Genomic DNA, 27,976 nt, shown 5'->3' with positions numbered 1-27,976 from the left:
AGTGTCCATTGATAATGCAGAAAAGACACCGTTTAATGATGAAAAGCCTCTTCTCTGCCAAGTACGATCACACGACACACCAATATCAAAATCTTCATCATTAGCAACATGTTTATGCAGTTCTCCTATTTTCACAGCTAACTTATCATAATTATTTTGAGTCATTGGTTGTGGCATATTTATTAAAGTGGTGAATATTTTTATACCAGAATGTCCCTGTACAAGTGCACGCATTGCGTATATTGTTCTACAATTAATATCATATCCTCTGTTACATTGTTTTGAAGTATAAAACTCATTTTCATATTTGCAGTTAAAGCACTTGATAAGTAACTTTGAGGCAAGTCCTTTTTTGTCTTGCATTTTTTCGGACAATGACAAGGATAAACACTCGCCACATTGAGGGCATGCTAAAGCACTAAATATGTCAGATAATATAGAGCAATCTTTAATCCTATATCCAGATGTTTTCATTCTTGTAAAAGCTCTGGAACATTCTATTGGCTTTACCTTCTTTGCAGATACAGATGTAGAAAATAAATTTAATCCAGATTCGTTATTTACAGAGTTATTATTGACAGTTGTGTTATTTGAATCAATCAAAATTGTTACAGAAGGATTATCATTTAACTTCATTTCTATATTTTCGTTGTCAAGACTGTTAAATTTTGTCCCTAAGATACCTCTCTTCCTTTTTTATAATTATTGTTCTTGATTTTATTCTACACGCTTTACTCATTTTTTTAAAAAATTAAGAAAATTGACAACTTTAAAAGCTTCAGAATAAGAGAAAGCTGTAATCTGTCTTGATAAACCAGAGTTTTTTCGCTCGCTGGATAAGTAAAGAAGCCAAACCAAGCATTTTACTGCAGCTATTTAAAAATACACGTAAGTTATGAGGATTTTTTATAAGATGCTACACCGTTGCTATGGGCGTTGCTATGATATAAATTTTAAGGTACCTTAAAAAAAAGCTAAACTTGAAGGATTTAATGATTAAAATCAGTAAACAAACAAATAATTTTAAATTCTGCATACATTAAAATGCATAAATAAATAAAAATATTTTTTATAAAATTTGGGTAAATTTAGAGGGGGGTTCCCCCTTAATTAATCTCATTCAAAGAAGAAAATAATTAGTAACACTAAAGATAAAAAAAATTTTTATAAGGTATAAAAATTGTACTGTAATAATATCAAATGTTATCTTGGCTTTTAGTGAATGATTAAAAGCTGTTAGCGAAGCTACCTGTGATCATTTTTAACGATAGACACCAACGGGAAGGTAAGCCAAGCTGTCTATCAACACAAAGCATTACAACAGTAACATCACAACAATTACGCAAAGCATTAGCAAATAGCTTAAGATGTTTGTAAGATCACATTTCAGTAAATATTAACAGACATGTTTTTTATATACATATAACTAGAAAAGGCCAGAAAAAAGATATTAAATATACAACAATTAGAGATTGTCCATAATTATGCAAAGCAAAATGTATTTAAAAAACAGAAGTAAGAGATATTAGGCTCTTTTTTTTTTAATTTAAGTTTATGCCAAAAATTAGATAATGTTTCTGATTAAAAAAATTTTGTTCTAATTGTCAGATAAGTGCTTTTTAATTTAATTAATGTTGTTTTTTTTGACCTAATTTAAAATGCTCATATTACCATGTGGTGTGGGTAATATGAGCACTTTTGCTACTTTTTTAAAACCTCTGTGTTTTTAAAAAAAAAATTCGGGTGTCCAAATATCTAAGTGAATCATGAATAGAGATCCCTTAAAATTGATTATTCGCAAAAATTTTGGATCCAGCATAATTATATATGAAAATATTCCAATTTCCGCTTTAGATGCTCACCATAATCTACCCTACACTTACTGTAGGAGAGCAAAAAATACAATTTACAAAAATTTATACAATTTACAAAAAATAAAATTTATAAACTACTGTGATCAAAAAGTAAGGTGAATTTTTAATTTAAACTTCCCGCCTTATTCGAATCGTCCAATCTTTTTTATTTTTAAGTTGGTAGGAATGTCATTAACATTTGCGCCAAATTACATGTCAAACTCATAATTATTTTTTTTTTGTTTACGCTTGTTTCTGAAGTACCAAAAGTGCATTCGGCGATTTTCACGATGTCTAATTTTGTTGAGCAAAGAAGTGCTATTAAATTTTGTTTGCTGAATGATATTTCTGCTGCTGAAACGTATCGAATGTTGCAAAAGGCCTTCGGTGAAGAGACTATGTCTCAAAAAAATGTTTACAAGTGGTACAAAGACTTCAAAGAAGGCCGAGAACGTGTTAATGACTTGGAACGCTCCGGACGACCATCGACTTCGATTGATGATCGCCACATCAACAAAATCAAAGAATTGGTGCTTGCAAATCGTCGGTTAACCATTCGAGACCTTGTTGACATGGTTGGAATATCATTTGGGTCGGTGCAAGCGATTTTGAAGGATCATTTGGGCCTCAGAAAACTCAAATCACGTTTGGTGCCGAAATTTCTCAATTTCTTTGAAAAAGAGCGTCGCGTTAAAACGTGTGAAGCAATGCTTTCTGACTATCAAGACGTCTACAAACAAATTATTACTGGCGATGAGACTTGGGTCTACGCATACGACCCTGAAACAACCGACCAATCGAGTGAATACCGTGAAAAAAGCGAGCCGAGACCGAAGCAACCACGTCAAAGTCGCTCAAAAATCAAGATCATGTTGACTGTTTTCTTTGATTATTGTGGTGTCGTGCACTACGAATTCCTTCCAACTGGCCAAACTGTCAACAAGGAATATTATTTAAGCGTTATGCGACGTTTGCGTGAAGCTATTTGCAAAAAGAGACCGGAATTATGGGCCAATAACTCTTGGATTTTGCACCACGATAATGCGCCTTCGCACACAGCACTGGTTCTTTGTGAGTTTTTCGCCAAAAACTCTACCCATGTTGCTCCACAATCACCGTATTCGCCCGACTTAGCACCGTGTGATTTCTGGCTGTTCCCAAAGCTCAAGAGACCACTCCGGGGAAATCGTTTTGAGTCCATTAAAGAGATCCAACGTGAATCGGCACGCGCATTGAAGGCTATACCTACCGAGGACTTTTCGGCATGCTTCGAAGACTGGAAAAAACGTTGGCAAAAGTGCATTGGGGCCGGGGGGGATTATTTTGAGGGGGACGATACAGATTTGGAAGAATAAATAAAGATTTTTCATTTTATATATATATATATATATATATATATATATATATATATATATATATATATATATATATATATATATATATATATGTATGTATGTATGTATATTAGGGTGTCCCAAAATTATACAAAAAAACACTTTTTTTTAAAACTCCTCTTGTACACCCAAAATTCCTTGTCTATACTAAGGCAGAAGACAAATACATGCTAAAAAATTACTCTCAGATCATTTTAAGTGCTTACTGTAAAATTCCAAAATCTCTATTTTTTAGCTTTTCAAAATATCAAAATAAAATAAATAACAGTGTGATTATTTTGTCCACTAATATATATTAATATTATCATATAGAGAGCTTTAAATATTTATAAGTTCTTTTTGAGTTACATTCTTTGTTACTTTTTTTCTCTCCTCTCTTGCTATCAATAGTATATTTTGGCGCTGTTCTTCCTTTTGAGAATATTTAAAAAAGTCGTTTAATAAGCCAATGTTTCTTTCAGCGCAGTCATTAGTTACACTAAGTCCTTTAACAAAAACTTCAAAAACACCATATGATTCAGTTTTTGAAAAATTGGGATGAGAAGAAACCCAATCTTTAACTTGATTTGTGATTCCAAGGCGTAAAAATATAAGCCAGCTATCAGCAGTAACAAGTTCTGAAAGCTTGCTGTTTGGTAAGATTAAAACTGGATTAGGTTTTTCCATATTTATATTTTTTTGCTCTGGAACTGGAAAAGAAATTAACGAATTCAAATTCTGATACTTAACAGACATTTCCAAGTGAGAATCAACGAGTGAAAACACAACTATTGCTGGAGAAAGATACCACGAATGTTTATGAAAACTTTTAATCAAAGCATTACCAATATCAGCATTAAATTCATCCTTGATAACATATGCTGCTTTAAAAGCATTAAAATCATTAAGTACAGCGTGTTCAGCGCATCTAGATTTAAGGTACCATGGAGCATAACAAACAGCAACAATAAAGGCACATGTTTCTACTTCTTTTTTATTTTCATCAGGTAAAAAGCTTATAACAGTGGATGTCATCTCTAGTGAAAGAATATACAAAGCATCCGCCATAAATCTTGCTTCGTGACAAGCTCCAGGTTGATGAATTTTAAGTTCTTTAAGCTTATCAGATTCGACGCCAAGATAAAAAGCCAAATATTTTACAAGGTGATTATAGTCATTTCTTGAAAAAATTTTATTCTCTAATGAATACTTTGCATAATCTTTAGCTGCTAGCGCCAAGATGTGAAGCTTGCTACCTATTTCGAGCTTGTTCCAATCAAATATTTTCAGTTCTGGAACTCTTGAATTCACAGATTCATGAGAAGTTTCCCAGTTTCTTTGAAAAGCCAAGTACATAGATTTACTTGGACCCTTAGATTTAACTTTAGTGATAGCCTGTATTGCATGATTTATATGAAGTTCGTATATGTGGTGACGACACATAAACCAAAACAAACATTTATTAAGAATTCTACTTATTATTATTATAGCTCCGTTTAGTCTACCTGTATTACTTGATGTAGTATCAGTACAGACTCCAATTATATTATCCGCTATTTCAAAGTACTCTAAAATGTTTTGAATAACAATGGCTTGGTTTTTTCCTTTAGTGCTCTCTACAGGTATAATTCCAAGTAGGCGATCGTCTTTTGTAGTAAATTCAGGACTGGTAACAGATATAGCAACCCTTTCCTTCTTAACAGTAATTTTTAACTTTTCCTTTATTTCTTTTACCAACTTACTGTCAAAGTGCAAGATCAAATTCTTTCCTGCCATTTCTTCGTAATAGCTTGATCTGATGGTGGTACCTAAATTAAAAAGAATTTATTTCTCTTTATAACTACTATTGATTGTTTTAATATCAGGGTAATAGCCAAAATTAAACATTATACCACGTTTTTGCTGTATTGGGAATATTAATTGTTGTTGTTCAGGAAAATATTGGAAATTTTCAAGAAATTGTCCTAAAAAACTCAAAATAAGAATCAAAAAAAAAGTCATTGATTTTTAGGAATTTTGAAACCATTGTGAATTCCCCAATATACACCTTTGGGCTAGCTAACACCCTGAATATAAATATTTTGAATGTAAACAAATCTACCTAAATCTTCAATATACTTGAATCTACTTCTAGCTACTGAGCTTCTAGATATATTTAAGTCATTGACATTTCCGCCTAAAGCTTTAATAACAGCTCCTAGAAACATTGTTTGTGAGCGAATGCTGATTCCGCATCTAACATTAACAGGTGTTGTAGCTAATATAAGATTGTCTCTGTCAAACTCTATTGCAATTTCTGAACAGCCCAACTTAGAGTGTTTTTGACGCTTTAGCTTTGTGTGTGTTGGAAGCTGGGTTTCACCCCTTTCTTGAAAATCTAAATCACTATCACTAGAAACTGAAGATTGGTGAGCAGCAGAACCTAAGTAACGAAAAGCAGTAATTACTTTATAAAGCAAATATAAATTTTAATTAAACCATTATTAAGAATAATTATTTAAAAGTTTTTAATTAAAGTTATAATTTGAGATATCATTTACCTGATGCCTCAAATTCATCTGAGTTATGAGAGATCACTTCATCCATTTCAAAATCAACTTTTCTATCCAATCCAAAATATTCATTAACTCTACATTTTTCTTCATAAGATCTCATTCTTTCATACCTTTTAATTCTCCTTTCAACTCTTTGCTGCATATCAATGTCATATTTATCACTTATTACACCTCTCCTCATTGTTCTTTGATCTTGAAGAAAAGCCAAATCTTCTATAACTGCATCATTCGATCTTGGCATATCTTTATCTGATTTGATTTTATCTTCTATGTTGTTTTGAGAAATGTCAAACAAATTCTCAAGAAATTCTTCAAACCGATTTTCGTGATTTTTTTTGGTAATTGTGTTCCAGGAAAGATTGTATTGTAAAAACTTGTATTTCGCATAGAAATGTACAGTTTATTTAGTTTAATAAATTTTTTAACAATTTGTACTTCAGAAATTATATACTTTCCAAAACCAGCATATTTCCATATGTTTACAACTTTTCTAAGGCAACATATCTCCATACTTTCATAACAAAAATCTTTGTCATGGCAAACCATATCCCTACTCCCACTCTTTGTTTTGCAAGAGAAATTTTCTTGAGTAGACTTGAACCTTTTACTTTTTTCTGTAATAACATACTGATAATATCGTAGAACTGTTCCATTTGTTGGTAGTTGATGTATGGGAAAAACAGAAATTGGACTTCTGAGAATGTAAAGTGGTCGACGCGGGTTTAAATTAACATTATAGTTGGATTTTTTTATTTTAGCAGTCTTCTTTCTTTTCGCCATAACATAAATATATTTTAATTTTTTTATAATTAATTTTTATCAATATTTAATTTGTAATAATAAACTACGCAAAATATTCTTTTGTAAAGAGTAACAGTTTGATTCGTTGTTTTTTTATCAGAAAAAAACGATTGGCTTAAGTTTGTTTACCTTATTTAATCAAGATTGCGGCTTTCAAAGTTGGTGTATTCACAAGTCGATATTTTAAATAAGATAAAGTTGGTTTAATCAAAATCAATAATTGCAAAGAAAACAACTAATTGTCAAAAAAGTACAAAAATAATACTCAAATAATTATTGTATTAAAAACATATCAGTATATATATATATATACATATTGTTTTTAAAAGTTCTTAATATTTAGAACAGTGATCAAGAAAAGTGTGATAATACTAAGTTATTGAGTTGCCACCATATCCTACTACAAAGCTACCAATATTTTTTTTAATGATTACAGATGTTTAAACTATAAAAAACTACAGTTATTAGAATTGTTAAAAGAGTAAGGTTTTATTTAGAAGAAGCGGAAATACTTGAATTTTAAAAAAATCAGTATATTTAATAAAATCCCTTTTTTCAAATTTCTACAGTAAGCACTTGAAGTGATCTTAAAAACCTTTTTACAATACTAGTGGTCTTCTATAAGTGTATAGACAAAGAATTTGGTGTGTACAACATTTTTTTTTTTTTTCGTATTTTTGGGACTCCCTAATGTATATATATATGTATGTATATATATATATATATATATATATATATATATATATATATATATATATATATATATATATATATATATATATATATATTATATATATATATATATATATATATATATATATATATATATATATATATATATATATATACATATATATATATATATATATATATATATATATATATATATATATATATATACATATATATATATATATATATATATATATATATATACATATATATATATATATATATATATATATATATATATATATATATATATATATATATATATACACACACACATAAACACTGTACACAAAAGAAAAAACAAAATTTATAAAAAACAAATATATACATATATACACAAAAACTTTCATGTTTACAAATAACATTCTTTTAATTGTAGACATGAAAGTTTTTAATTATCTCGCCCCCTCGACCCCTGTAGGGGAGTTGGCTTCCCCATCTATATGATGGGTGGTCAGTCCCCTCATACTGAACCTACTTCTGAAATGACCGATGGGTCAAAGGTCCGGGCTTCTTTTGCCGAAAGACTTTATAATCTTCATACGTAAGTTATAAAAATAAAAATAAAAATTGATATACTTTTTTAAACTGAGTTTCAAAATTTTAATTTTAAATGATGGAGCAAAATTATAATTAAAAAAATGTATTACTTATAAATATATGAACATTTGAATTTATTTTACATAAGTACATGTATATAAGTACATAACATAAGTACATTTATATTTAAAAAAATAAAAAAAATAGTGAAAAAAAAAGTTGTAAAGACTTTATCAAAATGTTAATATTTTATACTAAATAACAAACTAAATTAAGAACAGTATGCCTAACTTACCAACTCGCCTTAGAAGGAGAATTGAAAAAAAAAAAAAATATATATATATATATATATATATATATATATATATATATATATATATATATATATATATATATATATATGTATATATATGTATATATATATATATATATATATATATATATATATATATATATATATATATATATATATATATATATATATATATATATATATATATATATATATGTATATATATATATATATTAGTAGAAACACTTATCTTATTTTTTCTTTCTTCTACACAGTGTTTCACCATCAGTAGGTTCATCAGGAAGAATTCTTCCTGATGAACTTACTGATGGTGAAACACTGTGTAGAAGAAAGAAAAAATAAGATAAGTGTTTTTAACAATGTGTTGCTCTGTTCTTTAGGAACATTAACACACTAGCATAATTTATATATAAAATATATTTTTGCGTACCAAGCTGTTGCTTCAGATCTAAAATAGAAAAATATTTTTAATTTAATTTAAAAAAAAAGTGAAAAAGAAAATCTAGATAATAAAATCAAACTTACTTATTACTTCATTGCTATTTAAAAATATTAGGAAATATTATAATGTTTTGAAAGTGCTTTACCTAAATGAAAAACTACCAAAAGAAAATTATTCAGTTACCGGATGCATATTTTGAAACCCTATACAGACTCAGAATAGGCAGAGATATGCGCAATCTGATTCGCTGATTTTGAAAGAGAGGCTTTTGCGCGTATGTTTAAATCAAAACAAATGTCAAAAAACGCATTAAATAATAAAAGTGAATTTGAGTATTTCATAAAAAAACCAAATAATAATAGCAAAAAAAAATATGATTTTTCTATCCAATTTTGTGCAATATAGCACAAATACTTTACAAACCATCACAACTCAAAACATCCGTGATTTTCAGAATTTTTTCTTAAAAATAAAGATTTCAAAAAATTAGTTTGTTTTTCTAATTGTTTTTATAATTCTAAGATATAAAAAAGACAACCATTGTAACAAACTATAAACCAGATGGTGAAACTTGACTATGCTCGATTCTCATACGATAAATTTTTTAAAACAGTTTTAAAATTTACCTTCTAATATCAATAGACTATAATTAACTTGGTATAACTTTTTTCAAATTAAGTTCCCATTTATCCAATCATTTAGCAAGAAAAGTATTTTGAAAAAATAGCCTAATTTCTTGTTAGAACTTTACACTTATTACTCCCATATATAAATTATATACAACACTAAAAAAAATTGAAAATATTGCTTATTGGTTGTTATAGCTAGCCCAGATGATTTGCAACACTCTTAAATTAAAAGCAATTGTAAGCAAGAGCAAATTTAGATATCCTTTGGTAATGTATAGTAATAAAAGATCACAAAGCATTGTAAGCTATTAGAAAAATCTATAACCTGATGTCCACAAGTGTGTTTTGATATAGTAAACTGATTACCAAAAGCAATAACTCTCAACTTACCACACCTTTATGAAAAACTAAGTGTAAAAAGGTAGAAACAAGAAAGATTGCAAACATGCAAGTTCATGTTGTTATTTATTTCAATTTCAAAACTCAATACATGTTTGTTGATATATAGCTTTTAACCTGAACAAAATACTCGTTATTGTATTCTATAATTAATATAAAATGTGTATCCTTTAGTAGCAACTGATGGTAAATAATATTTAATAAAGCAGCAAACTTTGATAAATTTTATATACAGTATGCGACAAAAGTGTTTACATGTTTTTGAAAAATATTCTTTTTTAAAATAAATGATTGAAATGCATGTTTATATATCAATATATATATATATACCAAAATAAAGGTAATTCGTTGTAGTTTCATGTTTTGAGCCTGAATTTAAATGAATGAGAAGTGTTTATAGCAAATTATTTATTGAAACAAAATGTCTGATGTAAACAATTTTGTCGCGATTTATGCTATTATTATTTTTAATGCGAAATTAATACTTTGTGTAGCCTCCACGACTTCTAATGACTGCTGCAATTCTCGCAGGCATGCTACCAATCAACTTCTTGCATACTTCAACAGTTATCGAACTCCAAACATACTCAACTCGTTCCCATAATTCTTGTCGACTGGCTGCTCTTGTTTCATAATTATAAACTCGATTCTTCTCAATAGACCAAAGATTCTCGATCGGGTTAAGATCGGGACTTTGCGCAGGCCACTCTAGAATCTTAAATTTTTTCGAGTTTAGGAATTCTAATGTGATTTTTGCCTTGTGCTTTGGATCATTGTCTTGCATAAAAAGTGTCTAATGAATTTGCTTTCGCCATCTTCGTAAACTAGGCAAATAGCCATTGTTTAAAATGTCAATATAATGTTTCATTATATTGACATTTTAAACAATGGCCATTATTCCATCAATTTTTACGATTTTACCATCACCAGACGAAGAGAAACATCCCCAAAACAACAACTTTCCGCCGCCATATTTTACTGTCGGAATAAAGTCACGATCAGAAAATCCTTCTTCAGCTTTTTTCCATACATATCGAATGCCATCAGAGCCAATCCAGTTATTCTTGCTTTCGTCTGTCCAAATCACCTTACTCCACTCAGCAAAAGTCCAGTTTTCATACTTCTTTGCAAATTCCAATCGTTGTTTACGATGTTTCAGTGTTAGTAGTGGTTTCTTGATCTTCTTTTTTGCCTTGAATCCAAGTCTCTTGAGTTCTCTCTGCACTGTTCGAGTACTTACCACTCTACCTTGAGCATTATTTAATTGTTTCTTTACAACATGTGCTGATTTTGCTTTATTTGTCATGATTAATCTAGAAATTGTTCTCTGATCTCGAGTAGTGAAAATTTTCTTGCGTCCATTTTTGTTGCATTTCTCCTCTATATCGTTTCGCTTCTTAATTTTATAGACTAAACAATAAGATATATTAAGTTCTCGTCCTATCTCACGAAGAGACAATCCTGATTTAAGCTTCTGAACAGCTAAATTTTCAATTTCTTTCGACACTTTCTTCATTCTTTCAATTATAATCTTTCTGTTGTTTACATTACGAATTTTAAGTTTAAATAAACCGTTTATTACTAATTGAGATATGTTTTATTTAAACAAATTAAAAATATAGCCACAAAGTATTAATTTCGCATTAAAATTAATAATAGCATAAATCGCCACAAAATTGTTTACATCTGACATTTTGTTTCAATAAATAATTTGCTATAAACACTTCTCATTCATTTAAATTCAGGCTCAAAACATAAAACTACAATGAATTACCTTTATTTTGGTATATATATATTGATATCTTATCTTATCTTATCTTCCTCTGATTCGTAAAGACTCCAATAGCCACATGCTTGGCCTGGGTATTTACATTCGTAAGAATTCACCTGTTTGTCGTGAAACTAGGTTTGAATCCACAGACTATTCTTTCATGTGCTTTCGTTTAGCACCACTTCACGCTATTGCCTTTCTCTTTGTTCTATATCGATCTCCTTCATCTTAAGACTGTACACTTTTTGATGTTATTTCTGATCATATTGACCAAGCCCTCTCTCTTTATCCATCAGCTAATATAGTTGTTGTCGGTGACTTTAATGCTCACCACTCTGAATGGCTTGGCTCTAGTGCCAGTGACTCTGCAGGCATTAAAGCCCACAACTTTTGCCTTTCTCAATCCCTAACTCAAATAGTCAACTTTCCAACTCGCTTTCCTGACAACCCTAATCATTTACCTTCTCTACTCGACTTATGTCTTGTTTCTGATCCTAGTCAGTGCTCAGTTTCTCCACATTCACCCTTAGGTGCTTCTGATCACAGTTTGATCTCTTTAAAACTAATATCTCATTCTTCTTCATCACCTGAATACCCCTATTATCGAACCTCTTACAACTACAGTAAAGCTGACTGGGATTCTTTCCGTGATTTTCTTCGTGATGGCCCTTGGGTAGAAATCTTTCAACTTCCTGTCGACAAATGTGCTTCTTATATAACTTCGTGGATTCAGGCTGGCATGGAATCTTTTATTCCCTCTCGACGATTCCAGGTCAAGCCTCACTCTCCTCCATGGTTTTCCTCACACTGTGCTGCTGCGATTGCCAATCGAAACCGTTACTTCCATATTTATCAGCAAAACAATTCTCCAGAAAACAGACGTCTTTTCATTACTGCTAGAAACAACTGTAAAAAGGTTTTGTCTAACGCCAAAACCCGCTATTCTCAGGTCATGAAATCTCGTATCTCATCTCAAAAATTAGGCTCTCGTGACTTCTGGAGAATCTTTAATAATATCAATAATAAGGGCAAATCTATAATTCCACCTCTCTTGTATGGTTCAGACTTTGTCACCTCACCTAAAGACAAAGCCGAACTGTTTGCTAAAAACTTTTCATCAATATCATCTCTTGATTCCACTAATTGCGTTCTACCTGATATTGCCAACAAACAGGTTGATTCATTGCTTGACATTCATATCACTTCAGCATCTGTATCTAAAGTGATTTCCTGTCTAGACTCTTCTACAGCTTGTGGCCCAGACAACATACCTGTTATTGTCTTGCAGAAGTGTTCTCCAGAGCTGTCGTCTATACTCTCAAAACTATTCAACAAGTGCTTATCAGAGTCTTGTTTTCCAGCCTGCTGGAAAGCCGCATCTGTTATCCCTATCTTCAAAAATTCTGGGGAGCGATCTGATTCGTCTAACTACCGTCCCATAAGTCTTCTTCCTATCATAAGCAAGGTTTTTGAATCTTTAATTAACAAACACTTAATTTCTCATCTTGAATCTAATAACTTACTCTCTGACCATCAATATGGATTTCGATCTTCTCGTTCTACAGCTGATTTGCTAACAGTAATAACTGACAGGTTTTATCGTGCATTAGATGAAGGTGGAGAGGTTAAGGCCATCGCTCTTGACATTTCAAAAGCGTTTGATAAAGTTTGGCATGCTGGTCTTCTCCATAAGCTTTCTTCTTATGGTGTATCCGGCAACATCTTTAAGATCATTGAATCCTTCCTTTCCAATCGTAGCATAAAAGTTGTCCTCGATGGACAACACTCTTCTTCTTATTCTGTAACTTCAGGGGTTCCTCAAGGTTCTATCCCTGGCCCTATACTCTTTTTAATTTACATTAACGATCTTCCAGATATTCTCACATCTAAGGTGGCATTGTTTGCTGATGATACTACCATTTATTCTTGTCGTGATAAGAAACCAACACCCTCTGATTGCCTGGAGGGGGCATTTGAGCTTGAAAAGGATCTCACTTCTGCTACAGCATGGGGCTCACAGTGGCTGGTGAACTTTAATCCAGATAAAACTCAATTTTTTTCAGCCAATCGTTATCGCAATAATTTAGATCTTCCTATATTTATGAACGGTGATGTACTCGATGAGTCACCTACTCTTCATCTTCTAGGATTAACTCTTACTTCCAATCTTTCTTGGAAACCATATATCAAATCGGTTGCAAAATTAGCATCTGCTAAGGTTGCATCTCTTTATCGAGCTCGCCACTTTCTGACTCTGGATTCTATTCTCTACCTCTATAAATCTCAAATCCGGCCTTGTATGGAATACTGTTGCCATATCTGGGGCGGATCTTCTAATGATGCCCTTTCTCTTTTAGACAAGGTGCAAAAACGCATTGTAAACATAGTTGGACCTGCTCTTGCAGCCAACCTTCAACCATTATCACATCGTCGTAATGTTGCTTCTCTTTCTCTTTTCTACAAATACTATAATGGGCACTGCTCGAAAGAGCTAGCGTCTCTTGTGCCATCTACTAAAATTCATTCTCGTGTTACTCGTCATTCAATTAAGTGTCATCCTTTTTCTGTGACTGTTCCTAAGTGCTCCAAAAACGCTTATTCGTCTAGTTTTTTTCCTCGAACATCAGCTCTTTGGAATTCGCTTCCTTCATCTTGCTTTCCTGATTCATATAATTTGCAATCTTTTAAATCGTCCGTCAATCGTTATCTTGCTCTACAATCTTCATCTTTTCTCTTACAGTAACTTCCAACTTTAATTAGTGGCTGCTTGCAGCCTTGTTGGAAGCGAAGATGTTTAAAAAAAAAAAAAATATATATATATAAACATGTATTTCAATCATTTATTTTAAAAAAGAATATTTTTCAAAAACATGTAAACACTTTTGTCGCATACTGTATTTATAATGCTAATAATTTATTTTACATTATATACTCCAGAAGAAAAAGAAAATATGTCTGCTCTAAATAAATTAGAAAAAAAATATTAAATAAAATGTAAAAATATTAAATAAAACGCCCACCAAATGGCGTAATTGAGGATTTTAATGCCTTTTTACATAATGATATAATTAAAAGAAGTTCAGATGAAAAGAAATTAAACTACATAATTGGTGATTTTAATTTAAACTGTTTTGAATACCACACTAATACTAACATTAAAAAGTTTTACAATGACATTTTCGAAATTGGAGCGATACCGTTAATAAATAAGCCTACCAGAATATCATCAATATCAGCCTCTATAAAAGATAATATAATTACAACTGACGTTTTTAACTTATCTTTAAAAAAAGGTATTATTAAAAGTGACGTCTCTGATCACTTTCCAATTTTTTTCTCCATAAACAAAAACATCAAAAAAATTCTACACCATAATAAACCTTTCATCAAACGTTTTTTTACGGAAGCGAATTGCTCTGCTTTTAAGGAACAATTATCTTTACTTCATTGGAAACATATAGATTCTAATGATGCTAATTTAGCTTATAATTCGTTTCTAAAAACATTTTTTGAAATTTATGATATTAATTTTCCTAAACATAAAATACTAAAAAAAAAAAATATTTCACGTCACCATGGATTACAGAAGATCTCAGAAAAAGTTCTAAAGTTAAGCAAAAGTTGTATATAAAGTATTTAAAAACGAGAACATTAGAAAGTAAAACAATTTATAAGAATTACGCTAAAAAATTTGAAATGCAAAGAAAAAATTTAAAAAAAAGATACTACATAAATTTACTAGAAAAATATAAAGATAATTCAAAGCAAACATGGCAAGTTTTAAGAGAAATTACAAGCAGTAAGAAATTGAAAGTTAGCTCTTTACCTAAAGCTATTAAAATTGATAATAAAATATTTGATGATCCAGGAGTGGTAGCTAATAAAATGAATGAATTCTTTACTTCAGTTGGACCAAATTTAGCAAAAAAAATTTCAAACATAAACAAAACAATAAACAGATGTAGTTTTCCTTTAATATCTTATCTAAATTCTTTTGAATTGTCTTTTGATGAATTTGATAGAGCTTTTAAAATGCTAAAGTTAAATAGAGCAGTCGGTCCTGATGATATCAATGGAAACATTGTCATTGATTCATATGATATCATAAAAAATATCCTTTTTAAAATATTTAAATGTTCAATTCAACAAGGATTTTTTCCTGATGAATTAAAAATAGCTAGAGTTTCACCAATATTTAAAGGTGGAGACTTACTTAATGTTAGTAATTACCGTCCAATATCTGTTCTCTCTGTTTTCTCAAAGATTATAGAGAGAATTCTTTATAATAAAATTTTTAATCATCTTTCTCAAAATAATATCCTATACAAAAATCAATATGGGTTTAAAAAAAATAACTCCATTGAACACGCTATACTCCAAATAACACAATATATTACTGAATCATTTGAAAGTTCCAAATTTACTTTAGGCATTTTTATTGACTTGTCTAAAGCCTTTGATACGATAGATCATAAAATTCTTTTTAAAAAACTTAAATATTATGGAATCTCTGGCAATATTTTGAAGCTTTTAAAAAGTTATTTAAGTAATAGAAAGCAATTTGTTCACTATGACGTATCATCGAAATCAAACTTGTTAGATGTAACATGCGGAGTTCCTCAAGGGTCTGTCCTAGGACCTCTCCTATTTCTCATTTATATAAACGATCTTTATGAAGCATCTAATTTAATGACAATTATGTTTGCTGACGACACGAATTTTTTCTATCTCATAGTAACATAATTACCCTATTTCAAAGTATGAACATAGAATTAATTAAAATTTCAGAATGGTTTAAATTAAAAAAGCTTTCTCTTAACATTGAAAAAACAAAATGGTCTTTTTTTCATCCATACTACAAAAAACATCTTCTACCAAGTGAATTGCCTGCTCTTTTTATAGATGACATTCTTATCCTCTAAAATTTCCAAAAGTATAGGAGTGCTATTTAAAATATGAAACATGCTAAATAAACATACTTTAATTCAGCTTTACCACTCTTTTATTCATTGCCATTTAAACTATGCTAATGCGGCTTGGGGTAGTGTAAGTAAAACTAAATTAGAATCACTTTATCGCCAACAGAAACATGTTGAACGACTTATTAATTTTAAACATCGATTTTATCATGCTAAGCCTCTTTTAAATGAAATGAATATTCTTAATATATATCAACTTAATATTTTTAATGTATTGCACACTAAAAAATAAAGGTAGAAATTTTTAGTTAAGGTAGGATATGTGATATACCCTTAGTAAGGTATAATTTTCTACCTTATAAGGTAGAAAATTATACCTTTAAGTTAGAAAATTGTATGACAAATAATTGTTTTTAATATAATTTTCTACCCTATAAGGTAGAAAATTATACCTTACTAAGGGTATATCACATATCCTACCCTAAGGTAGAAATTTCTACCTTTTTTTTTTAGTGTGTGTGATTTATGTTTAAATGTAAGTTTCGCACATCTCCAATTTCTTTTCACAATTTATATTCTTTAAAAGTTAAAAATAAATACAATTTGCGTAATGAAAATTTTATTCTTCAACCAGTTTTCAAAACTAATTTTGGTAAATTTTGTATTTCATTTAGAGGAGCATTTTTATGGAACAAAATAGTGTTAAAACTTTTTGATTTCTCTCATGAATGGAACTTTTTCTAATTTAAAAGAAAATTGAAAGAAATTCTTTTCTCAGTTGAAAACATTCTGATATATTTTTAAGTTTGTTTTGTTTTTTATTAATACTCTTAGGAAATATTTTATCGTAATTTATATATACGAAATCTTTTATCTTAACTTATATATGTATATGTATATATATATATATATATATATATATATATATATATATATATATATATATATATATATATATATATATATATATATATATATATATATATATATATATGTATATATATATATGTATATATATATATGTATATATATATATGTATATATATATATATATATATATATATATATATATATATATATATATATATATATATATATATATATATATATATATATATATATATATATATATACGTATATATGTATGTGTATTTGTGCGTATTATTTGTATGTGTATATATATATATATATTGATGTGTAAGTATATTTATTTACATGTTTGTATGTTTAAATATGTATAAATAATTATATTTGTATTTATGTGTGAATATTTGTCTATGAATTATTAAAAGATTATTTATTATTTAAAATCTGTTTAGGCGGTTCTCGATGACAAGATCTTATGATTTTCTGCGAGTATCCGCGTTCTTGTTGTAACGTTAACAAAATTGTAATTCTGACTATACGTATTTTATTCATTCTTATATTGTAAAACTTATTTTGAATAAATAAAAAAAAATAAAAAAAAGAGTATCAACAAAATGTCTAACATTATTATCAGAAGCATGCTTTAACAAGTTAACTATGTAAACATGCTTTTGCGTGAAATAAATTTTGTTTAAGAACGAGCTGAGATGAGTTTTGAATGTTTTAAAATTAACACCTGTTATATATAAGTAGTATTTATGATAATGGTTTTAGAGTTTTAGTTAACTATTACTATGGATAAGCATAATGAATCACAGTCTGATTTATGTTTTAGTAGTATTCCTATTTGCTATGGAGAAAGTGCCAACTGAAACAAAAATAGGATTTTAATGGTAGAGCAGGGCATATCGGGACAGTGGGGCATAACAGGACAGTTATGTCTGAAGCCTTATATCTCAGATAAAAAAAAATTTTCAAAATTTTTTCTTGATAAAACATTTTCTACCATTGCGCTTTATTATTGTAAAAAAAATTCAACTTTAAAAGAACCAAAATGCATTAAAAGTACAAAAATGCATCAGTTTGCGAAAAACAGAGTTTGCGTATTTTCTTAAGCGATACAACAACAAAAGATTTATCTTTAAGGTGGTTTACCAGGAAATAAAGTTTATATTTTTCAAATTTTTCAAATTTTCAGTTTAGATTGTTTTAAGATAATTAATTATCTCTGAATTCATTTCTGAAATCTGTTTTTCAGAAAAATAAACACAAAAGGTTTATTTTAAGATTTAAACGAGGTGGTTAAAATAATTTTCCATAGCAACGGCCCCTATCAACACACTTTTCTTTCTTGTTTTGGACTAATTTTTGTATACTTGGCATACTTTTCAAAAAATTGAATTTTAGTATGATGGTTAAGTCTGTTTTATACCGTAGATTAAAAATAAATAAACAAACTACATTTACTTTCAGTATTATATAAGAGATGAATAAATGACAAAACTTTATATTTATGTTTACCTTTACTAATGAAGTTGTTTATGGATTTTAGTTCTTTTATTATTTAAATATAGCTAATATAAAAAGTAATGGGAAATAAAAAAAATCATTTACTTGCTTTTTGGAACAAGTTCCAAAAAGCAAGAAAATCGAAATAGTAACAACAACTTTACTAAAAAAATCATGTAGTGCTAAAAAGCTTAGCAAATTTAAATTGAATGAAAAACAGTGTTCAGATGATTTTAATTTAATTATGTATTTTCTTATTCTCAAAGAAATATTAATGCAAGTTGGTAGCTGCCCAGATTGTCAAAATGGAGTAACCATACAAAATGATGATTCAAAGAGAATGGGATTTTTACACAGTTTGAAAATCAAATGCACATCATGTTCAAATGAATTTACAAGTAATACTGCGGACAAAAGCACACAAAGTAAAGGCAGGAGTGCATTTTATATTAACTTAAGAATGATTATTGCTTTTCGTGAGATTGGTCAAGGGCATGAACCTATGAGTCGTTTCGCTAATATTACAAATATGAGTTGCATGAATGTAAATGCTTTTCAACATAATCATAAATTGATTCAAGCTGCTTATGATTCTGCTGCTAAAGATTGTATGAAGTTTGCTGCAAATGAAATTAAAGCAAATGCTGTTGAAAAATCCACTACCGGTGGTCCATTAATCCAGGTTTCTCTTGATGGTACTTGGCAGAAACGAGGACATTCTTCTCTTAAGGGTGTAGTTACTGCTATAAGTAGCGGTCGATGTGTTGATGCAGATGTATTAAGCAAGTATTGCAGAGGGTGTCAAATTTGGTTCAACAGAAAACAACATTCTAAATATGAAAACTGGAAAACAAATCGCAATTGTTCTTTCAACCACACAAACTTGTCAGGGGCAATCGAAAGGATTGGTGCACTTAATATCTTTCAACGCTCATTGGAACTGTATGGACTCATATATAAGTACTATCTTGGAGATGGGGACACCTCTTCTTTTAATTATGTAGTAGCAAGTGATCCTTACGCTGAGTATGATATCAAACCAGAAAAGTTAGAGTGCATTGGACACATTCAGAAAAGAATTGGAACCCGTCTCCGTAATCGTCATAAAGAGAAACATGGAGGGCTAAAGTTAACTGGAAAAAAATAATCTGACAGAATGGGCAGTGAATATCATCCAGAACTATTTTGGAATGGCTATTCGCCAAACTGCTAAAAATTGAAAATTAAATGATACACAAAAGATATACCAAATGAAAAAGAACATTAGAGCAGTACTTTTTCATTGTACCAATTTCAACAGTCAATCACAACGCCATGTTTTATGTCCTGTAGGACCTAATAGTTGTAGTAAGTGGAAAAAATCAGAAGATGACCAGGGAAATGACAATTATAAACCAAAAGTTATTCTACCAATATGAGTTCATGATATTATATTAAGTGATTTCAATGATTTAAGTGATGACCAATTATTGAAAAAGTGTGTTCATGGAGAAACACAAAATTGCAATGAAGGGATCAATAATGTAATTTGGTCTAGGTGTCCCAAAAATGTGTTTGTGAAGAAAGCTACCCTTGAAATTGGAGTGAATTCAGCTATATTGAGTTTTAATGAAGGAACATCTGGTCTTAAACGCGTTTTTGAGTATTTAAATATACCACACAGTGGTAAGGCTGCAACCGGTTCATTGAAAAAGGACAAGCGTCGTGTTAGTAATATGGAGAGAAAAGAAAAAACTTTTATTAAAAAAAGAAGAACTCAATTAAGGGGATTATCTAAAGGCTGGTTTGATAAAGAACAAGAACTTGAAGCTAAAAAATCGTATGCTTTTGGAAATTTTTAGACTGTTTTTTATCTTTATATTTTTAGAATGCTGTTTTCTCAATATGTCATTCTTTGCTATTTACCTTTACATGGAACAAGATATTTCCAGATCGGTTCAAGATATGGAGCTGAAATTTTCAGCATTTGCAGTTATAACTTAGATCTGGAGACTGAATTAAAATCAAGACATAAGGTGCTCTATTTACAGTGTTATTGATTGTTTATGATTTTTTCATGTAGACCCCCTGAAAAGTGGTATAGGTTATAGCAAATTTTAACAATTGGCCTTTCTACTTGTGCAATGAACTTCATTTTAGTTCAGGAACTAGATAATATAAGCAAAACTATTTGTGCAAAATTTCGAAAGAAAAAGATAATTTATTTTGTCGTGTACAGTTTAATGCATTTTTCGGCTAAAATTTGATGTTTTTTATAAAAAATTTCAAAAATTTTAACTTTTTTTCATAACTTGTAACTAAATTTCGCTATTGGAACTATTTTATTTAATATTCTGAAGAAAAAAATTCAATTTGACAAAAAAAAATTTATTTCCTGGTAAACCACCTTAACTATTGCAAAGTTGCTTTATTTATAAAAAGTTTGTTTTTTCAGACAATATTTTTATCCTCTTTTAGAATCTGGTTTTAAAAAATATTTGGAATTGAAATTTTTGAATAGTATTAATTTCAGTAAAATGACTTTTGTGGGGCATATCGGGACAAGTTATTTATATAATGAAATAATTACTTCGTGATGCTGTTTACAGTTTGATGATTTTATTTTCATTCTAAATTTTATTCTTTTTATTTAGAAAAGCAATTTTAGTAATATATTCAAAGAAATTCTTATTTTTATAATTTAACTTTGATTATTATTGGTGTTTAGTGTAAACAAAGAAGGTAAGAAATGATATAAGAAAGATCTATTATCCAAGATGAGATGAAAGGAGCTTTTAGCTGTGAGTAAAAAAGAACTATAAAAGCTGCTGATGACGTATGACATGTTTTTGTTCTACATAAGCCAGCTCATTAAAAATGTTGCCTAATAGTTTTAGGATATTTTTTGTATGATTTATGTGATCCATAAAGTTTGTTTAATTTCAAATTTAGTAGTAGTTTTTTATTAATATTAATAATTTAATAATATATAAGTTAGATTAGAGCGGAGGTATTTTGTAATAAAACACCATAAAAAATTTTTTTTTGCAATTCCCGTTTCTTTTTTATGGTATATTATTTCTTATTTATGGTATATGGGTGTAAGGGCGTGTAGTTTCTATGGGTTTGTGACATTTTTGAGAGAGAGTTTAATGTCTGAACATGTTTAGACTATAGATAGACTTTGTTTTTCATCATTTTGAAAGCTTTACAATTGACGAATAAATGCTGCATTTTAAATATCCCGTTTTGCCCCACCTACTTGCAAAATATAAAAGTATTGCTAGTCGAGAGTTTCATTACTTTGCTTGTCTTATTTTTAAATATTTTTTTTTCTTCTTAAATCAATAAATTTTAGGAATTTAAAAACTAATCATACTTGACACAGTTTATTTTTTGAAAAACAGTATCAACTATGATTAGTTTATCTGCAACTAGCATTTGTTTCTTAAGTGTCCCTATATGACCCGCTCTACCCTATATATAACGGACGACCTAGATGTACTACTTACTCCAAAAACTCATTTTTAAAACTTAACAGCTATAATATATATATATATATATATATATATATATATATATATATATATATATATATATATATATATATATATCAAATCAAATATTATATTTCGAAATAAGTTACAATATTTCAAAAAAATTTACAATAGTACAAGTACTAATATAAAGTAAATACCTGAATATACAACATAACGTTTTAGTCAATGATAAAATTAATAATAATAATAATGATAATAACAATAGTAGTGATAGTAATAATAGTATCAGTAATAATTGTAATAAGAACAATAATAACAATAACAGCAATAATAATAATAACAATAATAGTAACAAAACAATAATTATAATAAAAGGAGAATTTCGTAATAAAGACAATAACAGCAACAACAAAGATTCAGTAAATAACAGCAGCAACAAAGATTTAGTAAATGACAGCAACAACAAAAGTTTCGTACTTTTGTTGTTGCTGTAGAGAATAGTTGAATGAAAAGAGATAAATTAATCGATTGATAAATAAAGAATGCCAAAATATTGGTACTAATATTAATAATATTAGAATGAAAAATTTAATAAAAAGTTTAAAAATGGCATATAGTAAACCAGAGGAAGCAGATGGATATCAAAATGTTAAAAATATCAAACTAAAAACTGAAGGATCACGAATTGATATATATATAATAAAGAATTTCAATATTTATTTGTAGAAACGTTTAATTGCATTTTGTTTTAACAAATAATTAAAAAGCTTGATTTTGAATTCAGAGATTGTATTCAGAGATTTTAGATCAGGAAGTAGTTTGTTCCATTAAATATCAATCTATCAGACATTGATATTTAATAGATTTATTTTCATATTTAACAGAATGGTGTCAAACAACTAAATTTAAGCTACTGATGAAGCGAAAAGGATAGTGATAATTTGTGCTTGTACAGAAATTGTTGAATGACAGGGTAAGGTTTTTGTGATGATAATTCCAGACAAAATGGCAGTTAAGGAACACCACAAGGTCGCTTAATTTTAATATATTGGAGATTAGGCATAGCACATTAGATTTAAAGTTATTATACTGAAAATATATTATTTTTAAGGCTTTATTTTGGCTATAAATAAATAAATAAATATATATATATATATATATATATATATATATATATATATATATATATATATATTTATAATTTTTGTTTTGTTTTTGGCATTAAAAAGAAACCACTTTTTGTAATTTGGCGTATTTTTGTAATGAGACGTATAAACTTATTTTAGATTACGCGGCAAAGTAATTTTCATTAATTCAACATAAAACATGTAATATTTACAATATTTCATTTTAAAACATTTTACTTCGTGGAATAACTTTTAAAATCCTCTCTAAATAAACATTGGTCTAATTATAAGTTAAACTTTTGAAGTAACATCAACGTTTCGTTGATCGACCCGTAGTTGCGCATAAACGAATATGTTAACTATTATCGAGGATTTGCACGACCACTTTACAGCATTCTTGAAGCTAAATAAGTAAAGAAATGAATAAACAAGTCAACCATGTTAAAATGACGCTTATCATTTAAAAAAGTTAATATGTAAATAAATATATATATGCATATATATGTATATATCAATATATACAGGGTGCAGAAAAAGTTTCCATACAAAAGTATAATTTAAAAAAATTATCTGTATGGTGTTTTCTTTCAATATATAGTGTGTTATTAGTATTCTTTTGTATTCCTTCGTATTCTTTAGTATTATTTTGTTTTAAATTAAAGTGTAATTTGTTTCTCGTCTATGTGTGTGTATATATATGTGTGTATATATACATATATATATATATATATATATATATATATATATATATATATATATATATATATATATATATATATATATATATATATATATATTTATACATATATATATTTATATATTTATATATATATATATATATATTTATACATATATATATTTATATATATATATATATATATATATATATATATATATATATATATATATATATATATATATATATATATATACATATACATTTAAACAACTTTAAAATGTATTCTACAAAATAGAGTGCTAAATGTTCTTAAAAGAACAGAGCAATTAGAAATTAGTAGAAAATCACTTAACAAAATTTTTTTTCATTCAACACTGTGTTTCATTAATAAAGACTCATCAGAAATCTGATGAGTTGAAACCTGATGATTTCTGATGAGTCTTTATTTATGAAACACAGTGTTAAATAAAAAAAATTTTTGTTAAATGATTTTTTACTAATTTCTTTATATATATATATATATATATATATATATATATATATATATATATATATATATATATATATATATATATATAATATATATATATATATATAAATTAGTAAAAAACTCTTATCTAACTTTTTTCTTCAACTTGAAGTTGGTGTGGTGATAATTAAGATGTTATTTTGTTTGGTTATATTTAGTATATAACATAAAAAGTGCAATTTTCAATACGACATAAGTATTCATACCTATTGAATTATTTAGCGCTATAAGTTAATTGTTTATGCTGGTAAGTTATTTAATTTTGTTTGTCTACACTACAGACGTAAAATTTTAAATATTTAAATAACTTCTCCTTTTGATTCATGTCAAAAGTTTTCTAAAATGCCTAAGACCAACGAAATTAGTGTTGACATACGGCAAATGATTGTTGATGATCATGAAAGAGACTTCGCTAATAGAAAAATTGCTGAAAAATATAACAAAAGCAAGGCAACGGTACAATCAATAACACAAACATATAAAAAGACTGAAAGTGTGCAAAGTATAGCACGTTCAGGCCGCCCACTAAAAACAACATCTCGAGAAGATAGGCTTATTGTACGAGAAGTAAAGCGAGAGCCTGTTATTTCTGCCAGACCTATTAAAAAGAAACTAAACGTGAATGTTTCTAAACGATCAATACAACGTAGACTTCGCTCTGCAGGGTTTTATGGATCCCGCGTTACAAAAAAACTCTTTCCGAGAAAAACTAAAACTAAACGCCTTGCTTTTGCAAAAAAGTACTTTTCAAAGACACTAGGTTTCTGGAAATTAGTTTTATGGTCTGATAAAAGTAAATTCGAACTAAAGGATTTCAAAAAAAAAAAAATGTATGGAAAGGAAAAGAACCCTTCGACAAAAAAACTATAAAAGCAACCATCAAACACGGAGGTGGTAATGTGGTGACGAAGGTGGTAATGTACTTGTTTGGGGCTGTTTTAGTTATAACTAAGTTGGTAACTTAGTTCAAATTGAAGAAAAATTAACAGGAGCTGGATATGTAAATATTTTTGCGAAACAGCCTTATGCCCTCCGTCAATAAATTAGGATTAACGGATCAGTTTGCGTTCCAACAAGACAATGATCCGAAACATAACAGTAAAATTACCAAAATATATTTCGAAGAGAATGAAATAGAATTGTTGGATTGGCCTGCGCAAAGTCCAGATATCAACCCAATTGAAACTTTGTGGCATTATTTGGATGGCAAAGTTAATAAGGATGAGCACAGTATCAACAAACAAATCTTCTTTTTAGCGTTAGAGGCAGCTTGGCATAATATTCCTTCAAACTATTTACAAAACTTAGTTGATAGTATTCCTTCGCCGCTTGCAAGCAGTTATCAATGCCCAAGGAATTCATACTAAACATTAATTAACAAATAAAACAAAAAACTCGAATATACTAAATAAAACTTTGAGAGGTATGAATACTTTTGACGCTTCCTAATATCTCATTTTTTAAATAATTTTTACTTTTTTTAAAAACAAGATTTAATTTTTTAAATATTATAGTTAATATTGTTAATAGTTGCTACAACAAACATTTTTTAAATTTCAATTAAAATTATTTTTAACAATTTGGTTTTTGTTTTATTGCTACAACATATTTTATGATAGGGTATGAAGAATTTTGACGCATACTGTATATATATATATATATATATATATATATATATATATATATATATATATATATATATATATATATATATATATATATATATATATATATATATATATATATATATATATATATATATATATATAAATATAAATATATATATATATATATATATATATATATATATATATATATATATATATATATATATTTATATATATATATATATATATATATATCTATATATATACAGCGGCGGCTAAAAATTAAAGAGCACTCATTTTTTAGTTGCTTTCTTAATCTTTAAATTAAAATTAAGAAGATTCTAATTGACATATTAAATTTTTTTTTTTAATATCTTGTTAATTAAAACATACGGATTAAAGTGGTATAATTTTTTTAATCTAATTCTAATGAAATAGCGTTTAACTTATTAAAAAACTGATGAGTACTTATAAATCTTCTTTAAATAAATTGGACAAAATTTAACGACCACTTTCAAATCTTTAATTTGCACTTATTAAAAATAATAATCCATTATTTTTTTTAACTCTCTTAATTGCTAATTACGTTGGCTATAAAATAAAATGTCGAAACCTGAGTTTCGATATCAAATAAACATTTAATTTTTGAATTGCAATAAGGATATAAAAATATTGCAAAAATGCGTGCAAAGATCGAAGAAAAAGACAGATACGCGGCTCTTGTATTAAAAGAAGAAGGCTATAGCATCAGACAAATAGCAGAAAAGCTCGGAAGGTCTCACTCTTGCATTATTAACATAATTCAACGATACAGAAAGACCCGGTCAATTAATGATCGTCATAAGACTGGACGCAATAAAATTTCAAATGACCGTGATATTCGCTCGTTAGTGAAATTAAGGAAAGAAAACAGACAAGCATCATCTACAGACTTGTCTACGAAATGGACACTGTCAAATGGTCTGAAAGCAAGCTCTAGAACTGTGCGAAGGGTCCTCCACAATTTAAATTATTTATGGCGTGCTGCTGCAAAAAAACCACGCTCAAATAAAAAACAAAAATTTGCCAGGAAAGAGTGATGCAAACTACATAAAAGTTGGTCAACAGATCAGTGGAGCCGTGTGGTTTTTAGTGATGAAATGAACGTTTAGGTAGACAACAGAAAAGGTCGCGTAATGTTGCGTAGACTTTCAAGCGAACGGTTCGATGAATCATGCATTTTGAAACAAAAAAAACAAGACAGTGGTTCAATAGGCATTTGGGCCTGTACGAGTGCCTGTGGAGTTAACGTTTTTCATTTATTCGATGGTAGACTCAACAAAGAAAGGTACATCGAAATTTATGGCAGTTGCAAGATGGATTCATTTTCCAGCAAGATAATGCGACGTGTCATAAAGCGCATGTTGTTAGCGATTGGTTCAATTCTTATAAAATTCAAGTGCTTCCATGGCCTGCCAGTAGTCCAGACTTGAATCCAATAGACAATTTATGGTCGTGGCTTGATCACAAGCTTGGTAAAGAACAACTTTACAATTTGGAAGATTTGAAATCTCTCATCATTTGAAAAATGTGCCTGATGAAGTTATCAAAACTTTAATGAATTCAATGCCAGAACGAGTACAAGAGTGCTTGAAAACAAATGGAGGAACAACACGTTTCTAAATTATTTTTTTATTGCTTTTTGAAATATTTTGGAAACTGGTCTTAAAATTTTGTCCAATTTTTTTTTTTATATTTTTTACTAGTCAGTTTTTTAATTTTTTAACATTATTTTGTAAAAAAATTATAAATTCTTTTATAATAAATATAAAATACAATAAAAATTCTTTCTAAAAATGTTTTTCTTTTTTTG

General features: G+C 28.4%; 2 protein-coding genes across 2 annotated transcripts in view; both read right to left on the bottom strand.

Annotated features, from left to right (window-relative positions):
- Positions 1 to 3,435: 3,435 nt before the first annotated feature.
- On the bottom strand, positions 3,436 to 6,572 carry LOC136076810 (uncharacterized). Its single transcript, XM_065790284.1, has 3 exons — positions 5,767 to 6,572; positions 5,328 to 5,648; positions 3,436 to 5,034 (listed from the first exon to the last, which is right to left on the bottom strand). The coding sequence occupies exons 1-3, from the start codon at positions 6,020 to 6,022 to the stop codon at positions 3,566 to 3,568; spliced, it is 2,046 nt and encodes a 681-aa protein (XP_065646356.1). The 5' UTR covers positions 6,023 to 6,572; the 3' UTR covers positions 3,436 to 3,565.
- Positions 6,573 to 23,509: 16,937 nt separating this feature from the next.
- LOC100202945 (phospholipase A-2-activating protein) overlaps positions 23,510 to 27,976 on the bottom strand; it is a 90,667-nt gene continuing 86,200 nt past the window's right edge. Inside the window, exon 30 of the mRNA XM_065790283.1 lies at positions 23,510 to 23,712. Coding sequence (XP_065646355.1) covers positions 23,665 to 23,712 — 48 coding nt within the window. The 3' untranslated portion in view covers positions 23,510 to 23,664. The remainder of the gene's footprint in view (positions 23,713 to 27,976) is intronic.

Source organism: Hydra vulgaris, chromosome 02 (genome assembly GCF_038396675.1).
Source record: "Hydra vulgaris chromosome 02, alternate assembly HydraT2T_AEP".
NCBI lineage: Eukaryota > Metazoa > Cnidaria > Hydrozoa > Anthoathecata > Hydridae > Hydra > Hydra vulgaris.
Note: the sequence above shows the minus strand (reverse complement) of the source record. Positions and strands in the feature narration are given on the sequence as shown.